This window comes from Dermochelys coriacea, chromosome 19, assembly GCF_009764565.3.
Source record: "Dermochelys coriacea isolate rDerCor1 chromosome 19, rDerCor1.pri.v4, whole genome shotgun sequence".
Lineage (NCBI taxonomy): Eukaryota > Metazoa > Chordata > Testudines > Dermochelyidae > Dermochelys > Dermochelys coriacea.
In genome coordinates, this window is record NC_050086.2 from 11,253,120 (window position 1) to 11,269,533 (window position 16,414).

General features: G+C 51.3%; 1 protein-coding gene across 3 annotated transcripts; it reads left to right on the top strand.

The window, feature by feature from the left end:
• Positions 1–102: 102 nt before the first annotated feature.
• LOC119845392 (ryncolin-1-like) lies at positions 103–15,949 on the top strand. 3 transcript variants are annotated; one of them, XM_043506124.1, is made up of 8 exons: positions 103–206; positions 5,248–5,388; positions 6,453–6,506; positions 6,913–6,948; positions 8,177–8,310; positions 9,376–9,505; positions 10,323–10,457; positions 15,437–15,949. In XM_043506124.1, exons 2-8 carry the CDS (start codon positions 5,319–5,321, stop codon positions 15,682–15,684), a joined length of 807 nt encoding a protein of 268 aa, XP_043362059.1. In that variant the 5' UTR covers positions 103–206; positions 5,248–5,318; the 3' UTR covers positions 15,685–15,949. The 3 variants fall into 3 exon arrangements, with proteins under 3 accessions (XP_043362059.1, XP_038233571.1, XP_043362058.1); XM_038377643.2 differs by lacking the exon at positions 103–206 and adding an exon at positions 2,886–3,098; XM_043506123.1 differs by lacking the exon at positions 103–206 and adding an exon at positions 2,886–3,098 and having other exon boundaries at positions 8,183–8,310.
• The last annotated feature ends 465 nt before the right edge of the window (positions 15,950–16,414 follow it).

Genomic DNA, 16,414 nt, shown 5'->3' on the forward strand with positions numbered 1-16,414 from the left:
CCCAGCACCTGAACTTTGCCCCAGCCCTACTTTGCCTGGCAGCATTGCTGACATATTTCCAGTAACAAAGGAACAGTGTGAGCACAGGCTGTACCGTTCAGTGACAGGGAAGCGAGAAAACTAGCAAGCTGCAGTGAGGAGTCCAATCCAGAGCCGCCCTAGTCCCCAAAATGCCCAGACTGATGTTAAAGCTGGTGCATGCACAGGTGAGCAAAACAAAAGGCAGCCAGGCTGTGGGCCAATTGCTGCTGCTCTTGGAAAAACAGAAATTCAATGTTTGTTCAGTGGAAACAGACAGTCAGGGATCCTCCCCCAGCCCAGCTGTACAGGTGTGTTGCAATCAATGGAGTAAAATGAGAACAAAACAGCAAGAGGCACCTAGAAGGAAGAAGTGGGGAGTGAATGGGATTTTTTTCCAATGCATTAGTGGGCAGTTCACAGCTTAGCACCAGTGACGGCTGTTGTATATTGGTAATGGGACAGGATCAAGCAGAAGTTTGTGCATCAGGACTCCTGGGTTCTACTCCCAGCTCTGCCACTGACTCATGTCAGGACTTTGCGTAAATCACATCAGCACCCCAGTCCTCAGTTTACCCCTCTGTAAATTGGAACTTACAGCTGATGAGATTTCTCAGGCTCGGTTAACGTTCCCAGTGGGGATCTCTGGCTGGAGCAGTAGATATTGTGCTGGCTTGAAGGAGAAGTAGCTGCAGTGAGCCAGCTGCCTACTCTGGTTTTGTTTCAGACCCTCTGGCAGGGCATGAAGGGGCAGCAGGGGGATTTTGATTCACGTAGACGGGGCTGTGACGCTTTTCCCAGACCAGAAGCCGCTTTGAGATGCGCTTTCATTTTCTTCGGAGAGGCTGCTTGTGAGCAGGTGCCCTCGGGTCACAGTCGCTTTCCCTTGAACGAAAGCAAACAGGCAGAGCTGACTGTTGTGAGCAATAAGCAGCCGGCTCTATGTTCCACGCAGCCCACTGTGAAAAACACCCATGGATGCTCCGTGCTGGAGAACATGCCAGGCCCAGCAAACACACCCCAAGAAAGGGGACGGAGGGTTTCATCTGCTAGGCTGGCATCATCTTTGACACAGGACAGGGGAAGGGGGGCGGATGTTAGAAGGCAGCTATATGGGGCTGACCCTAGGGGAGCATAGTAATCCAGTTCAGGCTCTTTCCCCTGCAGCAAGCGGTCTGACATTGCAGCTCCAGGGACATACACACGTCCGCTGTCCTGCATCTTTCTCCAGCACTCGGCTCCCTGCAACGTTTGCCTCTGCAGCTGGTGAGCCCTGGAGAGAAGAGCAATGCTACCCATGGCTACTAGACAAGCTTCTCCTACCTTCTCGGACACCTCCAGGAAGGGGACTGCACCATAACCCTGGAAGGAGGCTGCCCACGTGGGCCTGATTCTGATCCCCCTTGCATGGGCTTTGCACCGGTGTCACTTGAGTGACTTTAATGGAGAGGCTCATGATTTACGCTACTGGGACCAAGAGCAAGATCAAAGCCTGCTCCCCTCTGGCCCCAGAAGGGGCTGCCTCAGTTGTGCCAGAGGGCAGCTAAAGGCAATCCCCCCAATTCCCCACCAACTGGCTGGTACCATTTCCTCCCCAGCGGCTCCTCCTCCCCCTCACTGTCTTCTGGAAGCTCAGGCCTGGTCCAGCAATAATAACACCCCGAAACCCCCAGCACAGCAGAACTCCAGAGGGAGGGAAATTATCCCATACGCTGAAGGGCTCCTTATGCTCCCGCCGCCTTCACTGGAGAGGTGTGAACCTAAAGCCACAGCCCTTCAGGCTGGGAATTCGGCTGAGTATTTATACAGCTCCTAGCACATTCCTGGTGGGTCCTTAGGCACTACCTTAATAAACACGTAACCTCTCCAAAGCCAAGCCGGGCCAGCTGTGTAAGTGCTTGACCAGACCTCGAGGAAATCCAGTTGCTGCAAGCGGTGGGGGGTTAGTGGTGTTGCGGTTGCTGCTCTTCCCTTTGCCTCAGTGCTGAGCCAGTCCCCTGAGGTCCTGGATCTGTGTGGTCATTCCAGATCCCATGGCACTTTCTGCAGGGGTAGGGGTGTTAAGCCTGGTGTCCTGACCCACTTCCAGTTTGCTCCCCTAAAATATTCCTTGGACATGAGATTTCCTTCACTTCCTGTCCTAAACTGTGCTGTCAAACAGCCAACATGTTCCACCCCAGAGGTGGCTGCATGGGCTGCGTGAAGGGACACTTGTCTATGTGGTTTGCCAAGGCCAAGGCTGTAGTGAAAGGTTCTTTACAAGTTCCAGATGTTAGATAGACAGATGCTGCCCTTGGGAATGAAAGGCACCAGAAAAATGTAATACTAACACCCCCTGACGAACCGTCCTTTTCACAGCAGCTTTGGGAGGGAGGCAGGAAAGCATGTATTACCCATTTCGCAGATGGGGAAAGAGAGACACCCAAGGCTTCTGAGTGAGTCAGTGACAGAGCCAAGATTAGAATTCAGGTGCTCTGGGGCACCCAGTCCTGACCTCATTCCAGCGAGCCAGGCTGCCTTTCAAACAGGAATGAATTTACCAACCACCAGAATGCAGCCAGCTCTGGGGTGGAGTGCAGCAGCTGTTCAACAGCTTGATCAACGCCACATAACAGCTCAGGACAGGAAGTTCAGAAGAACCCTCCAGCTGCTTTTGAAAGAGCAGAGAGGATTTAGTTAGGCCGAAGTGCAAACAGAGGCTCACTGATAGCGAGATATCGCACAACGCCCATGGTCATTTGTTTGGCTCCAGGAAGTAAGCCTATGCCTAGCTATCAAAAACCTCTGAGTCCAATTCTTGCGCCACATGCTCATTGGGAAAGGCTGGCCCCCAGGCAGAACAAGCATTACACAATACAGGTGTTTGGCTGTCATAGGGTCTCCTAGCTGGGAAAGTCAGCGGGGTATATAAGCGGCAGAGCAGTCCCGGCTCTAAGAGGCACCCCGAGGGGTAACGGTGTGGGGGCAGCACGACAAGATGAAGTCTTGCACGGGCCTTCTCTGCGCCCTGGCATTCCTGATGGCTGCTACTGCCCCCAGAGCAGGCTTTGCCCAGGAGACAGAATCCAGCTGCTGTGCACGTGAGTAGCTGGGGAGCTGAATCCAGGGCAGAGCTGAGAGCCCGTGGCTCCCACTGAAGTCAGCGGGGGCTGGGGGTACTCAGCATCCTTGGGGATCCCTTTGTAGGGCTTTGTTCTCCAAACTGGGGGCCAAACTCAGTCGAACGCTCATGGGCTCCAGCAGGGAGCAGGCTCTAAAGAGGAGCCGCAGCGGGACATTGCCGGGGGCAGCCGCATTTCTGAGGAGCTCCCCGTCAGACAGGCAGGATGCTCCCCCGCCCCAAAAGGCGAGGCAAAGCCCCCTGGAGTCCATGGAAAGGACCTGACCTGATAGGGGTTTGGATCAGAATAATGGTAAGGAGGTGGGGAGACACCCACAGCCCCAGCGGTGGGGTGGGGGGGAGCTGACTGAAGGGATTTGTTTAAGCAATCCCAACCCTAGCTGGAGCAGAGGTTCATGCATGGCTGGGTTTAGCAGTGCTCATCTCTGTGTCAGGCTGTCAGCCTCTCCCAGCCAGCAATCAATCCCCAGGTAACACCGTGCTGGTGCTGAGACACCAGGAGACCCAGAGGGATGGGCTCTGTCTGGGGAGCACAAACACTGTCCAGGAAGGAACACCTTGGAGCAATGCGTGGGGGACATTTTGCACTTGATAGCAAGTGTCCTGTCTAGAGAGTATCAGCTGTGGTCACTGTGATCTAACAGGCAGAGGATGAAGCAGGGCATCAGGACCATTCCAGCTCTAGCCTCGGACTCTCTGTGTGGCCCTGGACAAGTCACTGACTCATTCTGTGCCTCAGTTTCCCCATCTGCCAAATGTGGCTAATGATACTTCTCTCCCTGAAGTCAGACACCAGCCACATCCTCTTTAGCCTTTCTCCCTCCTCCTCAACACTTGCCCATCCACACCACCACAAGGAGCACAGCTACATTGATCGTGTGACCAGGTGACAGCACCCCAGCCCTGCCCCCTCTTAGTCTGGGTAGGACCCTCACCTGCTCTATGCTGTTAAATATTGCTTAGGAGCCCACTGGGGCAGGGAAAGGCTCATTACTTGGTTGGAGAAGTGCCTAGAACATCTTTGGGGGCTCAGAAAATAGCCAGAGGTGTTGTGATGAGCCCATTCCTACTTTCCAGCGAGATCCAACTCTCTCCCCTCCCCCAATACAGTTTGTAATTATTACTTTAAACTTTCTAACATTTAAAATGGGCAGATTGTCTCCGAGTTGGGAGCTTGGTCGATGCGCACAGGCAGGGATTGTTCCCCAGCTGAAATCTGACACAGGGCCTGACCCCCCCCCCCGGCTTCTCAATATTACTGTCCATATCAGATGAGCAGGGTGATATCTAGGGTGAAAGCACAGGCTGGAGTCAGGAGAACTAGGGTCTATTCCTGGCTCCACCACCCATTTTCTGTGTCACCTGGTGCCAGGCACTTAGCCTCGGTGTGTCTGGGTTTCCCCCAGTCTGCACACTGGTGGTTCAGGTTTAATTTACCCACATTTGCCAAGTGCTTTGCAAGTGGAATGCATCCGATGAAGTGAGCTGTAGCTCACGAAAGCTTATGCTCTAATAAATTTGTTAGTCTCTAAGGTGCCACAAGTCCTCCTTTTCCAAGTGCTTTGTGACCTTCTGCTGTGGGGGATGTTTAATTCTAGTCTTACGGGGAGGGGGGGAATCTCACCCTTGGACTATCACTCCTGATCAAGCTGCTTCCTTCCAGTCACCATAGGCAACTACACCCCTAAGCCAACAAGGGCAGAGATCTGGGCAGACTTCCCAGCCCTGACTGTTCAGTTTGGCTCTTCACACTACCTGCCAAATCCCAGTGTCACATACTCCTTGTACATGGGAAATTGCAGGGCTCCTACCAGCAAGTCAGGCTGCGGTACCAGATACGGACAGGCTACAGAGCTTCCATCATGGAGGGAGACAAGAGATGTGTTTCCAGTAAGATACGTGAATACGCGCCCAGGTCTGCCTGGTACCAGCCCAGGTTACACCTAGTGGCTAAGTGTGATCATGCAGTTTCAGCATCCCCCCAGGTGCATGAGCCTTTCCCGGGGTCACTTCCTGGCCCTATGCTGTGCTGTTACTGCTAACTTCAGGACACCATCACACTGCGCGCCTGCTCCCCTCACTCCAACCTGCTTCTCTGTCTCTTTCAGAGCTGAAGGGAATATCCCAGTGCGGAGCAGACAAGAAGATCTTTTTCCAGGGCCAGCCAGGGATCCCAGGAATGCCGGGCATGCCAGGGACAAATGGCCTACCTGGGGCTAAAGGAGATCCAGGCCCTCAGGGGCCCCCAGGTGAGAGGATGCAGTCAGGACTCAGCAACCACAACCTCAATATCAAGCAGGCCAGAGGTTGTTCTTGCTCTGCCTGGCCCTAGTGACAGACATCCGTATCCAGACAAGACAAAGAGACTGGCAGACTCCATGTGAATGCTCGGCCCTAACTCAGCCGACAGGCAGGGCACGGGTTCAGACAGTCTGGGGAGCATGTTGCCAACCTGCATTTCAGAGGAGAATGGAGAGCAGGAAATCAGCTCACGGGAGGCAAGCAGGACACTGCTTTGAGGAAGCTCACAGCCCTAAAACTCTGCACCAGAACACAGTGCTCCTCAGGGACACACACTGGGGAGTCAGAGCGGCTGGACTGAGGAGCCTATCACACCTTGCCAGGGAAAGCAGCTTTAGAGTCGAGTTATATTTCAGTGTTTGCAGGGAAAGTTTCAGACACGTTTGTACAATCCAGGTTTGAGTTCTGCAGTGCAGTCTGCACTCTCAGGCTTGTGTTATTATTAACATTGATCATGTGTATTACCATAGGTCAGAGCGGGAGGGGGCTGGGGGCTGTCCAGACAGTCCCTGCCCCCAAGAGCTTACACTGTGAATGGACCAGAGAGGCAGTGGGGACAGAATAATGCGCAGGAGAAATGTCACAGAGCTGGCAAGAAGCCTGTGCCCAGCAGATCTTGGTTGGTTGTCTCTGCCACTAAAATGCTGACACAATATCCCTTCCATGAGCGAGTGAACCATATACGTAGAGACTAGCTAGGGGTGAGAGATGTGGCACCTTGGCCTACCCAATCCTTGGCCTCTGGTATTTTTTCTAGCATGGACACCTCGTCCACTGGGAACTGGACTGAGCTGCTCACTCATTTCACCTGAGCCAATAAATGGTACCGACCAGGGCTGAATTTGAATCCATGACCTAGAAGCAAAAGGCTCCGTGTCCCCTTAGAAATCCCCATCCAGTCTGCTCCCCACCCACAGCTCCCCAGCTGCATTGCCTGGCTTTTAAAGGCTGTTGTCAGGTAGCTCTAAAGGCACAATAAAGAGAGGTCCATGCCTCTGCTCTCTTTCTTCAGGCGAGAAGGGCTCCCCTGGGGCCATGGGGAAGGCTGGACCCAAAGGAGATAAAGGTAACTTCAATGGGACTCTTTGGGGGAGGATAGGATGCAGGATTGGGCCCCTTGGGAAACCTCACAGCTCTATCCCCTGGCTGCACCCTGCTAACTCTCTTGACATGTCTGGACTCCTGCCTGCAAACTGGTCTGAGTGCTGCATTCCCTGGGCTTATCACCTTCCCCTCCTCTGCTCTGGAGAAGAGACATTGCCACTACCCCACGTGGGGAGAAGAACTTAAGGGCTGGGGATGAAAGCCTGGCCTCACAGAGGTCCACATTGCTGCCAGCACCCCCTGGAAGACCCAGAGGTGATATTTGAGAGCCACCCTTCTCCAGAGCATGTGGCAACCTCTGCCCTCTCATTATTGCCCAGCTGCCCCATGCACCCATTTTACCAATGGCTGTCTCTCTCTTCCCCCAGGAGAAACCAGCAGTTCTGCCAGCTCTCAGCAGCAAGGTACATGGCCTCCTCAGCCTCAAACCCTACCCTCACGCACCAACATGGCTGCAAACACACAGATGCCATAGGCCGTCCATGGGGATCAAACCTGGGACCTCCCACACCAAAAGCACAGACTACTACCACCCCAACTACAGGAGTAACTCCATCAGCTGCAATTTAATAGCATGTAGTGAAGCCACCAAATGAGAGTCTGGCCTCCCCCAAACAACATTCCCACCAAACACAGCTGTCCTGGCTAAGGCCATTTCCCTTCCTTTTCTCTTGCATCAGTTTACTCCTCCAGAGTCCCAGAGCATCGTTAAACCCCAATTAAGGCCCCTCAAATGCATTTACCATCAGCTCCAGCATGAAACAGCCGGGCAGCAGCTAGTTCATTCCTCACCCCACCCTCAGCACCTGCAGTTCTGATTTCACCCTCAGGTGTTTATTCAGTCCAGCTGGAGAGAACCCTCCCAGCTGTATCACCGCCAGGGGCCAGCTCTGAGTTATAGCTGGGCACCTGCCTTTTCTGTGAAAAATGCTTCTTCGGGGACACCAAAGGGTTTCCAGAATTTTTGTTTCAGTCAAAAATGAAAAACAAAACACCCCCCGACAAAACATGTCATTTTGACCCTTTCTAAATAAACACCTGGATTTTTCGGTTCTCCAGATTTTTGTGTCTCCAGATTTCCTTTCATTTTATTCGGAACAGCCAAACGTTTAAAAATGGTCAAACTCTAAACACAGGACCAACAGTGGCCTCAACAACGTGGCAGCAAATCCAAACAAACCTTTTGTTCCACCCAAACCAAAAATTTCTGACTTTTCAATTTGCCAGAAAGCTTCAGAAATTTTTCATTTTCAGCCAGTGAACAGGGAAAATATTTGCCCAGCACGGAGAGTCCCTAACCGGTGTGTGTTTATCGGTCAGCCAACAGATGGCTGTGAAGGCCAATGTCATTCATTCTTCCCACTGCTCAGGGGTAGGCAGTAGGCACACATAAAATCCTTCAGTGGGGAGACAGCTGTTTGATGTGCATGGAGATCATCTGAAGGATGGACATTGGACTCACTGGGAGACCCCCCCGCAGCTTCAACAGCAAGTTTGGGTCCTGCCCAGCTCCCTGTGTCATCCAAGACAGAGTGGCTGGTGCTCTGGGACCCCCATCCCAACCCGTGTCGGATTGAACATGCCTAACTGCCTTGTCCATAATGAACTCACCCAGCTGGTGTTTCCCCCAAGGGCCAGGTGCCAGGAACTGCAAGGAGCTGCTGGAGCAGGGAGAGGGGCTGAGCGGCTGGTACCCCATCCACCCCCAACCGGGGAGGATGCTGACCGTCTTCTGTGACATGGAAACGGATGGCGGGGGCTGGCTGGTGAGTCCTTCTACTGACTGGGGCAAGCAGGCCAGGGAGGAGAGGATGCTGGAGGAAATACACCATTGCACAGAGTGGGTCTGGGGCCCCTCTAGTTGCCAGTCCACATACCAGGTTGAAGACTCTGCTGTAGGTCCCGGTTAGGGGAGTTCAGGTCAGATTTTCAGACGCGCTCGTCTTGCACGTAAGCACCAGGTAGCCAGTCTTTCCAAAGAGCTCAGCACCTTGGCTGTTGTGGGGGGGCTGAGACTCCCTGGAGTCCCCACCAGAGCCCAGGCCACGTTCTTTATAACGTCCTCCCGCAGTTTGTAGCGCACAAGGGGCTCTCCAGACAGAACAGTCAAGAGAGGCCCTTTTCTCTCTCTTTCCCTTTTCAGGGAGGGGAATCAGAGAGTAGAAATAAGGGCCGTCTCTTCAGCAGTCTGTCTTTAGTTAGGGTCTCACTCCAGCCTGGGGCACCCTGTTTGACAGCTGGTCACTGCAGGGGCAGTGAGGCCAGAGACTGTCTCCCACTTGGCTGATCTCTCAGGGGCATAGCAGTGTTCACCCTGTTCACCGCCCCTTCCAGGGCCCTGTTTTCCCTTTCTAAGCTCCCACCCGTCCCCTCCAGGCAGAGCAACCCTTACAGATGTGCCTCCTTAAGGGCTGAACAAGCTCAGGAGAGCTCATTAGTCTCCTCTCCCCCAGAGCAAGGGTGTGCTCCCTGGTCCCCATCCCAGCTACCCAGGGCTTTGAAACTCTGGCTGTCAGCGATGCTACAGGAGCAGTGGGGTGCTAGTCCTTTGCCTCTAGCCATGGAGCCCTGTGCTTGTCATGAGGGAGGTCTAGGGGTCGATCCCTGCTGGTGCCTCTTGGCAGTAAGCACCACATAAGATCCTTCAGTGGGGAGACAGCTGTTGGTGTTCACTGAGATCAGCTGAAGGATGGATATTGAACCCACTGGGAGACCCTCCCCCTTTCCACAACTTCAGCGGCTGGATTGGATCCTGCCCAGCTCCCCGTGTCATGCCCGCATTGCACACAGGGCTCGCTGAGTTTGGACATGACTTGCCTCTTGCCTTCCAGGCGTTCCAGCGGCGACAGGACGGGTCAGTGGATTTCTATCAGGGCTGGGAGGCCTACAAGAGAGGGTTTGGAAACCAAGCATCGGAGTTCTGGCTGGGCAACGACAACATCCACCTTCTCACCAGCACCGGTAAGGAGACTTCTCACCACCCAGCTGAGAAGGGAGCAGTCACAGGGAGAGAGCAGGGGAAGGCTGGACTGAGGCATAAAATCACTGACTTTAACAGAGCTACCCCAGATCTACCCAAGCATAGCAGGGATCAGAGAAAAGACTTTTCCTTATCAGCTTTGAAACCAACGCAGCAACTTGCTCGCTGCTGCCCATGCAGCCAGTGCAGTTTGGCTCTAAGAGTAAACACAGCACGTACCCTTCTGAGCACGCCCCTCCTCCTGGGACAGGCTGCTAACAAATCACCCTCTGGAAAGAAGAGAAGTCCAGCCTGCAGCAGCCAGAGGCCAAATGGCCATTTGTAGGGCTGGAGCAGCTTGTCTGCCCCAGAGTTTAAAGGACCAGCTAGCCGCAGAGCATGCTGGGGGGGTTCCTAGGAAAGGGTAAACCCCAAACGGAGCTCGGTGTTACCTAGTGAGCTCCAAAAGGAGACGGCTCAGAGATGGTGTGATCATGGTGTCATCATGAAAGTCCAGACCCCTTTCAGACATTGGGTGCTTCCTGGGCTTAGTTCCTCACCTTGGCATCACAGCCCCTAGCCCCTCTTGTACAGCACCCTAGGGCACCAGCCCAGGGGAGATTCCCACCTCCATTTCCTCTGGGATTTCCCATTCTTGTGTCCCCAGGCTGCCCCTAACCCCCACGGGGACTGCATCTTCCCACCATGAGCATAGCTCCTACTCCCACATTGTGGGAGGAAAAGGTGTTGGTCTCGGGCCATGGCCTCTCTCTCCAGCAATGCCGGGACCTTGATGCCTTGCTGTCCTTTTGGCCTCAGGGACCTACCAGCTGCGGATTGATGCCAGGGACTTCAATGAGTCCAGCACGTTTGCCAAGTACACCAGCTTCAAGATGCTGAGCGAAAAGGAAAACTACACGCTCGCCTTGGGCTCCTACTTGGATGGCACCATGGGTGAGTTGCCGAGTAATTTCCACTCAGGCCTGCCTGCTGCTGCAGGGTGATCGGGGGCCAGCTAGCGGGCACCCCCTTTGCTATTACACTCTTCGGCCCCTCCTTAGTAGAGACTGGCAGCTGTGCCGCAGTGTTTCAGCTCGCTCTAATGGCTTTGCCCTCTATTGCAGGGTGGAGGCCCTCAGACCAGTGGCCTTTCCAGTGGCTGAGCCCAGATCTTCAGACAGGGAAGGCTTAGTTCCATGAGGCTAGCTCGTCACCAAGGGGCAGCCTTTCCCTGGAATGAGGCAGCTGAGGATCTGTCCCCAAGCTTGCAGTCTCCCCAGGACCCTCGGTCAGAGCATTAAGGACAAGGGTAACAGAGCAAGTCACAGAAAAATGAATAGCAGCCGCCCCACCAGACCATGTGAGAGGAGCAGTGAGAGCTGGCAGGCGGAAGGGGCTGTTACAGGACTGAGGTGCACTTGCAAGGCTGGAGAAGAGGAGGAGGGTATGTGTAGGTCAGGATCCCATTAGCAAAGCTGGGTGGGGGAACCACTGTCTCTGGATCCTGTCAGTGCCACTGCCCCTCGCCTCCATGACCGTTAGCGAAACTTTACAAACTTTACAAAGTCGAGGAAACCACGGTTATGGAGGGTACGCCTTCACATGCAGCGTGGCTGCAGCTACTGGGACTGGCCTCCCGATACTGCCCTACCGGGGGTCCTGGATACGTCCTCGGGTGGCTAGCCACATGGCTACTTCTACTGTATTACCTCGAGCAAAGCTAGTGTGCCTCTCCCTGCGCCGGGAATCACGGTGCGCAGCTGCCCCCTAAGAGTTTGTAAGCTACTGACTGGATTTCTCGGTCACAAGGATAACAGCAAAAATTAAGATGTTTATACACCAATGCGAGGAGCCTAGGAAACAAAATGGAGGAACTAGAGCTACTGGTGCAGGAAGTGAAACCAGATATTATAGGGATAACAGAAACATGGTGGAATAGTAGTCATGACTGGACTACAGGTATTGAAGGGTATGTGCTGTTTAGGAAAGACAGAAACAAAGGTAAAGGGGGTGGAGTAGCATTGTATATCAATGATGAGGTAGAATGTAAAGAAATAAGAAGCGATGCAATGGATAAGACAGAGTCCGTCTGGGCAAAAATTACATTGAGGAAGAAAACTAGTAAAGCCTCTCCTACGATAGTGCTTGGGGTGTGCTATAGACCTCCAGGATCTAATTTGGATATGGATAGAGCCCTTTTTAATGTCTTTAATAAAGTAAATACTAATGGAAACTGCGTGATCATGGGAGACTTTAACTTCCCAGATATAGACTGGAGGACCAGTGCTAGTAATAATAATAGGGCTCAGATTTTCCTAGATGCCATAGCTGATGGATTCCTTCATCAAGTAGTTGCTGAACCGACTAGAGGGGATGCCATTTTAGATTTAATTTTGGTGAGTAGCAAGGACCTCATAGAAGAAATGGTTGTAGGGGACAATCTTGGCTCAAGTGATCATGAGCTAATTCAGTTCAAACTAAATGGAAGGATTAACAAAAATAAATCTGCAACTAGGGTTTTTGATTTCAAAAGGGCTGACTTTCAAAAATTAAGAAAATTAGTTAGGGAAGTGGATTGGACTGAAGAATTTATGGATCTAAAGGTAGAGGAGGCCTGGGATTACTTTAAATCAAAACTGCAGAAGCTATCAGAAGCCTGTATCCCTAGAAAGGGGAAAAAATTCATAGGAAGGAGTTGTAGACCAAGCTGGATGAGCAAGCATCTTAGAGAGGTGATTAGAAGAAGCAGAAAGCATACAGGGAGTGGAAGATGGGAGGGATCAGCAAGGAAAGCTACCTAATTGAGGTCAGAACATGTAGGGATAAAGTGAGACAGGCTAAAAGTCGAGTAGGGTTGGACCTTGCAAAGGGAATTAAAACCAATAGTAAAAGGTTCTATAGCCATATAAATAAGAAGAAAACTAAGAAAGAAGAAGTGGGCCGCTTAACACTGAGGATGGAGTGGAGGTTAAAGATAATCTAGGCATGGCCCAATATCTAAACAAATACTTTGCCTCAGTCTTTAATAAGGCTAAAGAGGATCTTGGGGATAATGGTAGCATGACAAATGGGAATGAGGATATAGAGGTAGATATTACCATATCTGAGGTAGAAGCAAAACTGAAACAGCTTAATGGGACTAAATCGGGAGGCCCAGATAATCTTCATCCAAGAATATTAAAGGAATTGGCACCTGAAATTGCAAGCCCATTAGCAAGAATTTTTAATGAATCTGTAAACTCAGGAGTAGTACGAATGATTGGAGAATTGCTAATATAGTTCCTATTTTTAAGAAAGGAAAAAAAAGTGATCCAGGTAACTACAGGCCAGTTAGTTTGACATCTCTAGTATGCAAGGTCCTGGAAAAAATTTTGAAGGAGAAATTAATTAAGGACATTGAAGTCAATGGTAAATGGGACAAAATACTACATGGTTTTACAAAAGGTAGATCGTGCCAAACCAACCTAATCTCCTTTTTTGAAAAGGTAACAGATTTTTTAGATAAAGGAAATGCAGTGGATCTAATTTACCTAGATTTCAGTAAAGCATTTGATACCGTGCCACATGGGGAATTATTAGTTAAATTGGAGAAGATGGGGATCAATATGAACATCAAAAGGTGGATAAGGAATTGCTTAAAGGGGAGACTGCAACGGGTCCTACTGAAAGGCGAACTGTCAGGTTGGAGGGAAGTTACTAGTGGAGTTCCTCAGGGATCGGTTTTGGGACCAATCTTATTTAATCTTTTTATTACTGACCTTGGCACAAAAAGTGGGAGTGTGCTAATAAAGTTTGCAGATGATACAAAGCTGGGAGGTATTGCCAATTCGGAGAAGGATCGGGATATTATACAGGAGGATCTGGATGACCTTGTAAACTGGAGTAATAGTAATAGGATGAAATTTAATAGTGAGAAGTGTAAGGTTATGCATTTCGGGATTAATAACAAGAATTTTAGTTATAAGTTGGGGACGCATCAATTAGAAGTAACAGAAGAAGAGAAGGATCTTGCAGTATTGGTTGATCATAGGATGACTATGAGCTGCCAATGTGATATGGCTGTGAAAAAAGCTAATGCGGTTTTGGGATGCATCAGGAGAGGCATTTCCAGTAGGGATAAGGAGGTTTTAGTACCGTTATACAAGGCACTGGTGAGACCTCACCTAGAATACTGTGTGCAGTTCTGGTCTCCCATGTTCAAAAAGGATGAATTCAAACTGGAGCAGGTACAGAGAAGGGCTACTAGGATGATCCGAGGAATGGAAAACCTGTCTTATGAAAGGAGACTTAAGGAGCTTGGCTTGTTTAGCCTAAGTAAAAGAAGGTTGAGGGGAAATAGGATTGCTCTCTATAAATATATCAGAGGGATAAATACAGGAGAGGGAGAGGAATTATTTAAGCTCAGCACCAATGTGGACACAAGAACAAATGGGTATAAACTGGCCACCAGGAAGTTTAGACTTGAAATCAGACGAAGGTTTTTAACCATCAGAGGAGTGAAGTTTTGGAATAGCCTTCCAAGGGAAGCAGTGGGGGCAAAAAGATCTATCTGGTTTTAAGATTCTACTTGATAAGTTTATGGAGGAGATGGTATGATGGGATAATGAGATTTTGGTAAGTAATTGATCTTTAAATATTCAGGGTAAATAGGCCAAATCCCCTGAGATGGGTTATTAGATGGATGGGATCTGGGTTACCCAGGAAAGAATTTTCTGTAGTATCTGGCTGGTAAATCTTGCCCATATGCTCAGGGTTTAGCTGATTGCCATATTTGGGGTCGGGAAGGAATTTTCCTCCAGGGCAGATTGGAGAGGCCCTGGAGGTTTTTCGCCTTCCTCTGTAGCATGGGGCATGGTTGACTTGAGGGAGGCTTCTCTGGTCCTTGAAGTCTTTGAACCATGATTTAAGGACTTAAATAGCTCAGACATGGGTGAGGTTTTTCATAGGAGTGGGTGGGTGAGATTCTGTGGCCTGCGTTGTGCAGGAGGTCGGACTAGATGATCAGAATGGTCCCTTCTGACCTTAGTATCTATGAATCTATGAAACTGGCTGGGGGAGACGCCTCGAGTGGGGATAGGCTGCTGGGGTTATCACATAGGAAAGCCACCAACGGTGGTTCCCAGGGGGTGGATAAAATACCAGCTGTGCGAGGCTGGGAAGCAGGGCTAGGATTCCTCAGCCCTCCATTGTGACTTTGTGTCGGCACGAATGAAAGGCCCCAGCCTGTCCCCACCAGAGCCCCTGCACGTCCACACACCAGGTCCAGCCGGGGCGGTGTCTGCAGGAGCATCCCGCCTCCCCCCCTGCATGTCCACAGTGCTTCAGCCCTGGCCTGGAGGGACCAGCTTTAGGAGTGGAAAGGCAGCCCAGTGTCCATGGGCCTCTCAGGCCTTGGCCTCTCTGCTGAGAGTTTCCAACTAGAACTGGTGGAGGAAGGGGAATTTCTTGGCGACTTTATCTGGAAAACGTAGCAAAATTCATCTAGTAAATGTATTGAGCCAGTGCTAGTTCCAGCAAGGGTGTGAGTGGGGCTGGGGGCTCCAGTGGTGTATGGGCACTGCCAGTCTCCTGTGACCCACCAAACTCATTTCACACCAGACAGCCAGGGGAAGGACTAGTGCCTTATTCTCCATGGTCCCTGCACCTTGGGTCCGCATTTACACCAAAACGCTGCCAGATCAGACCAGTGTGAGTCTTTGCACAAGTGTAAATGACTGTGCAAGATGGGAATCAGGACCCCATACGTGATGCTTCCTACTAATAATAGGTAAAGAGACATGGGCTGGATTTGAACCAGTGACCTAGAAGCAAGACTCTTTGTTACGACTCCAGCTAGGGAAAGCCTTTGCCCTCATGCGAAGGCCGTGAGTTTGGTATGGAATGAAGATGCTGCAGGCCAAGCCTTGTGTATATTTGCCTTCTTCCCTTTGCAGGAGATTCTCTCTCGGGACACAACAAGCTGGGGTTCTCCACACAGGACAAAGACCACGACACCTTTGGGGGCAGCTGTGCCATCCTCTACAAAGGCGGCTGGTGGTATGGGCAGTGCCACTCCTCGAACCTCAATGGGCTGTACCTCAAAGGTGAACACAGCTCCTACGCCAACGGGATCAACTGGTCCACCGGGAAGGGGCACCACTACTCTTACAAATACGTGGACATGAAAATAAGGCCCCAGTAGGCAGTCTCTCTCTCTCTGGGGACTGGGCTGATGCTACAGGGAACCTTCCTCAGGGACCTACTGACGGCTGACCTACTGACTGACCCCCTTCTGCAGCGCTAGGAAACCGGGAACTTGCCATTAGCTGTGCTACTGCAGCCTGCAATTCAGTCTCCTCTCCAGGCTTTAGCCCTGCAGGTGGTGTCCCCTCAGGGGCTAAAGCAGGAGCATCCCCCCCTCCCCCACAGCTCTTTCTTTCCTTGGCTGGCCCAATGAGAGCTCTACCTACTTAAACCCTGCTTGTCCTGCTATAGGAAAGATGAGCTAGGAGTCAGGACTTCTGGAGTCTTTTCCCTGCTGTCAGACCTGCTGTCTGACCTTGGGACAAGTTGCTGCCCCTCTCTGCCTCAGTTTCCCCTGGCTGTAAAATGCAGGTGAGAATTCTGGCCCATCTCACAGCTCAATATAATCTGCAAAGGGCTCTGAGATCCTAGGGTGGGGGTTGCTACAGAAATGCAAAGTGTTACTTTATTGAACGCTGGCCAAGCAACAGAGCAATTCCCTGCGAGTCGAGCTGTACTCAGGCTGAATGCCAAGCTACTGCAGCAAAGCCCCTTTTGACGTGCCCACACGGGTATTTTACTGTCTCAAATTAGCCAGTTTTCAGAAGGGCTTGGCCTCCACAATGGGGCTCAGATTTTCAAGAGACCTCTGTGCAAAGTCTGGCCCTACGAATTGCAGAGAGAGCGGC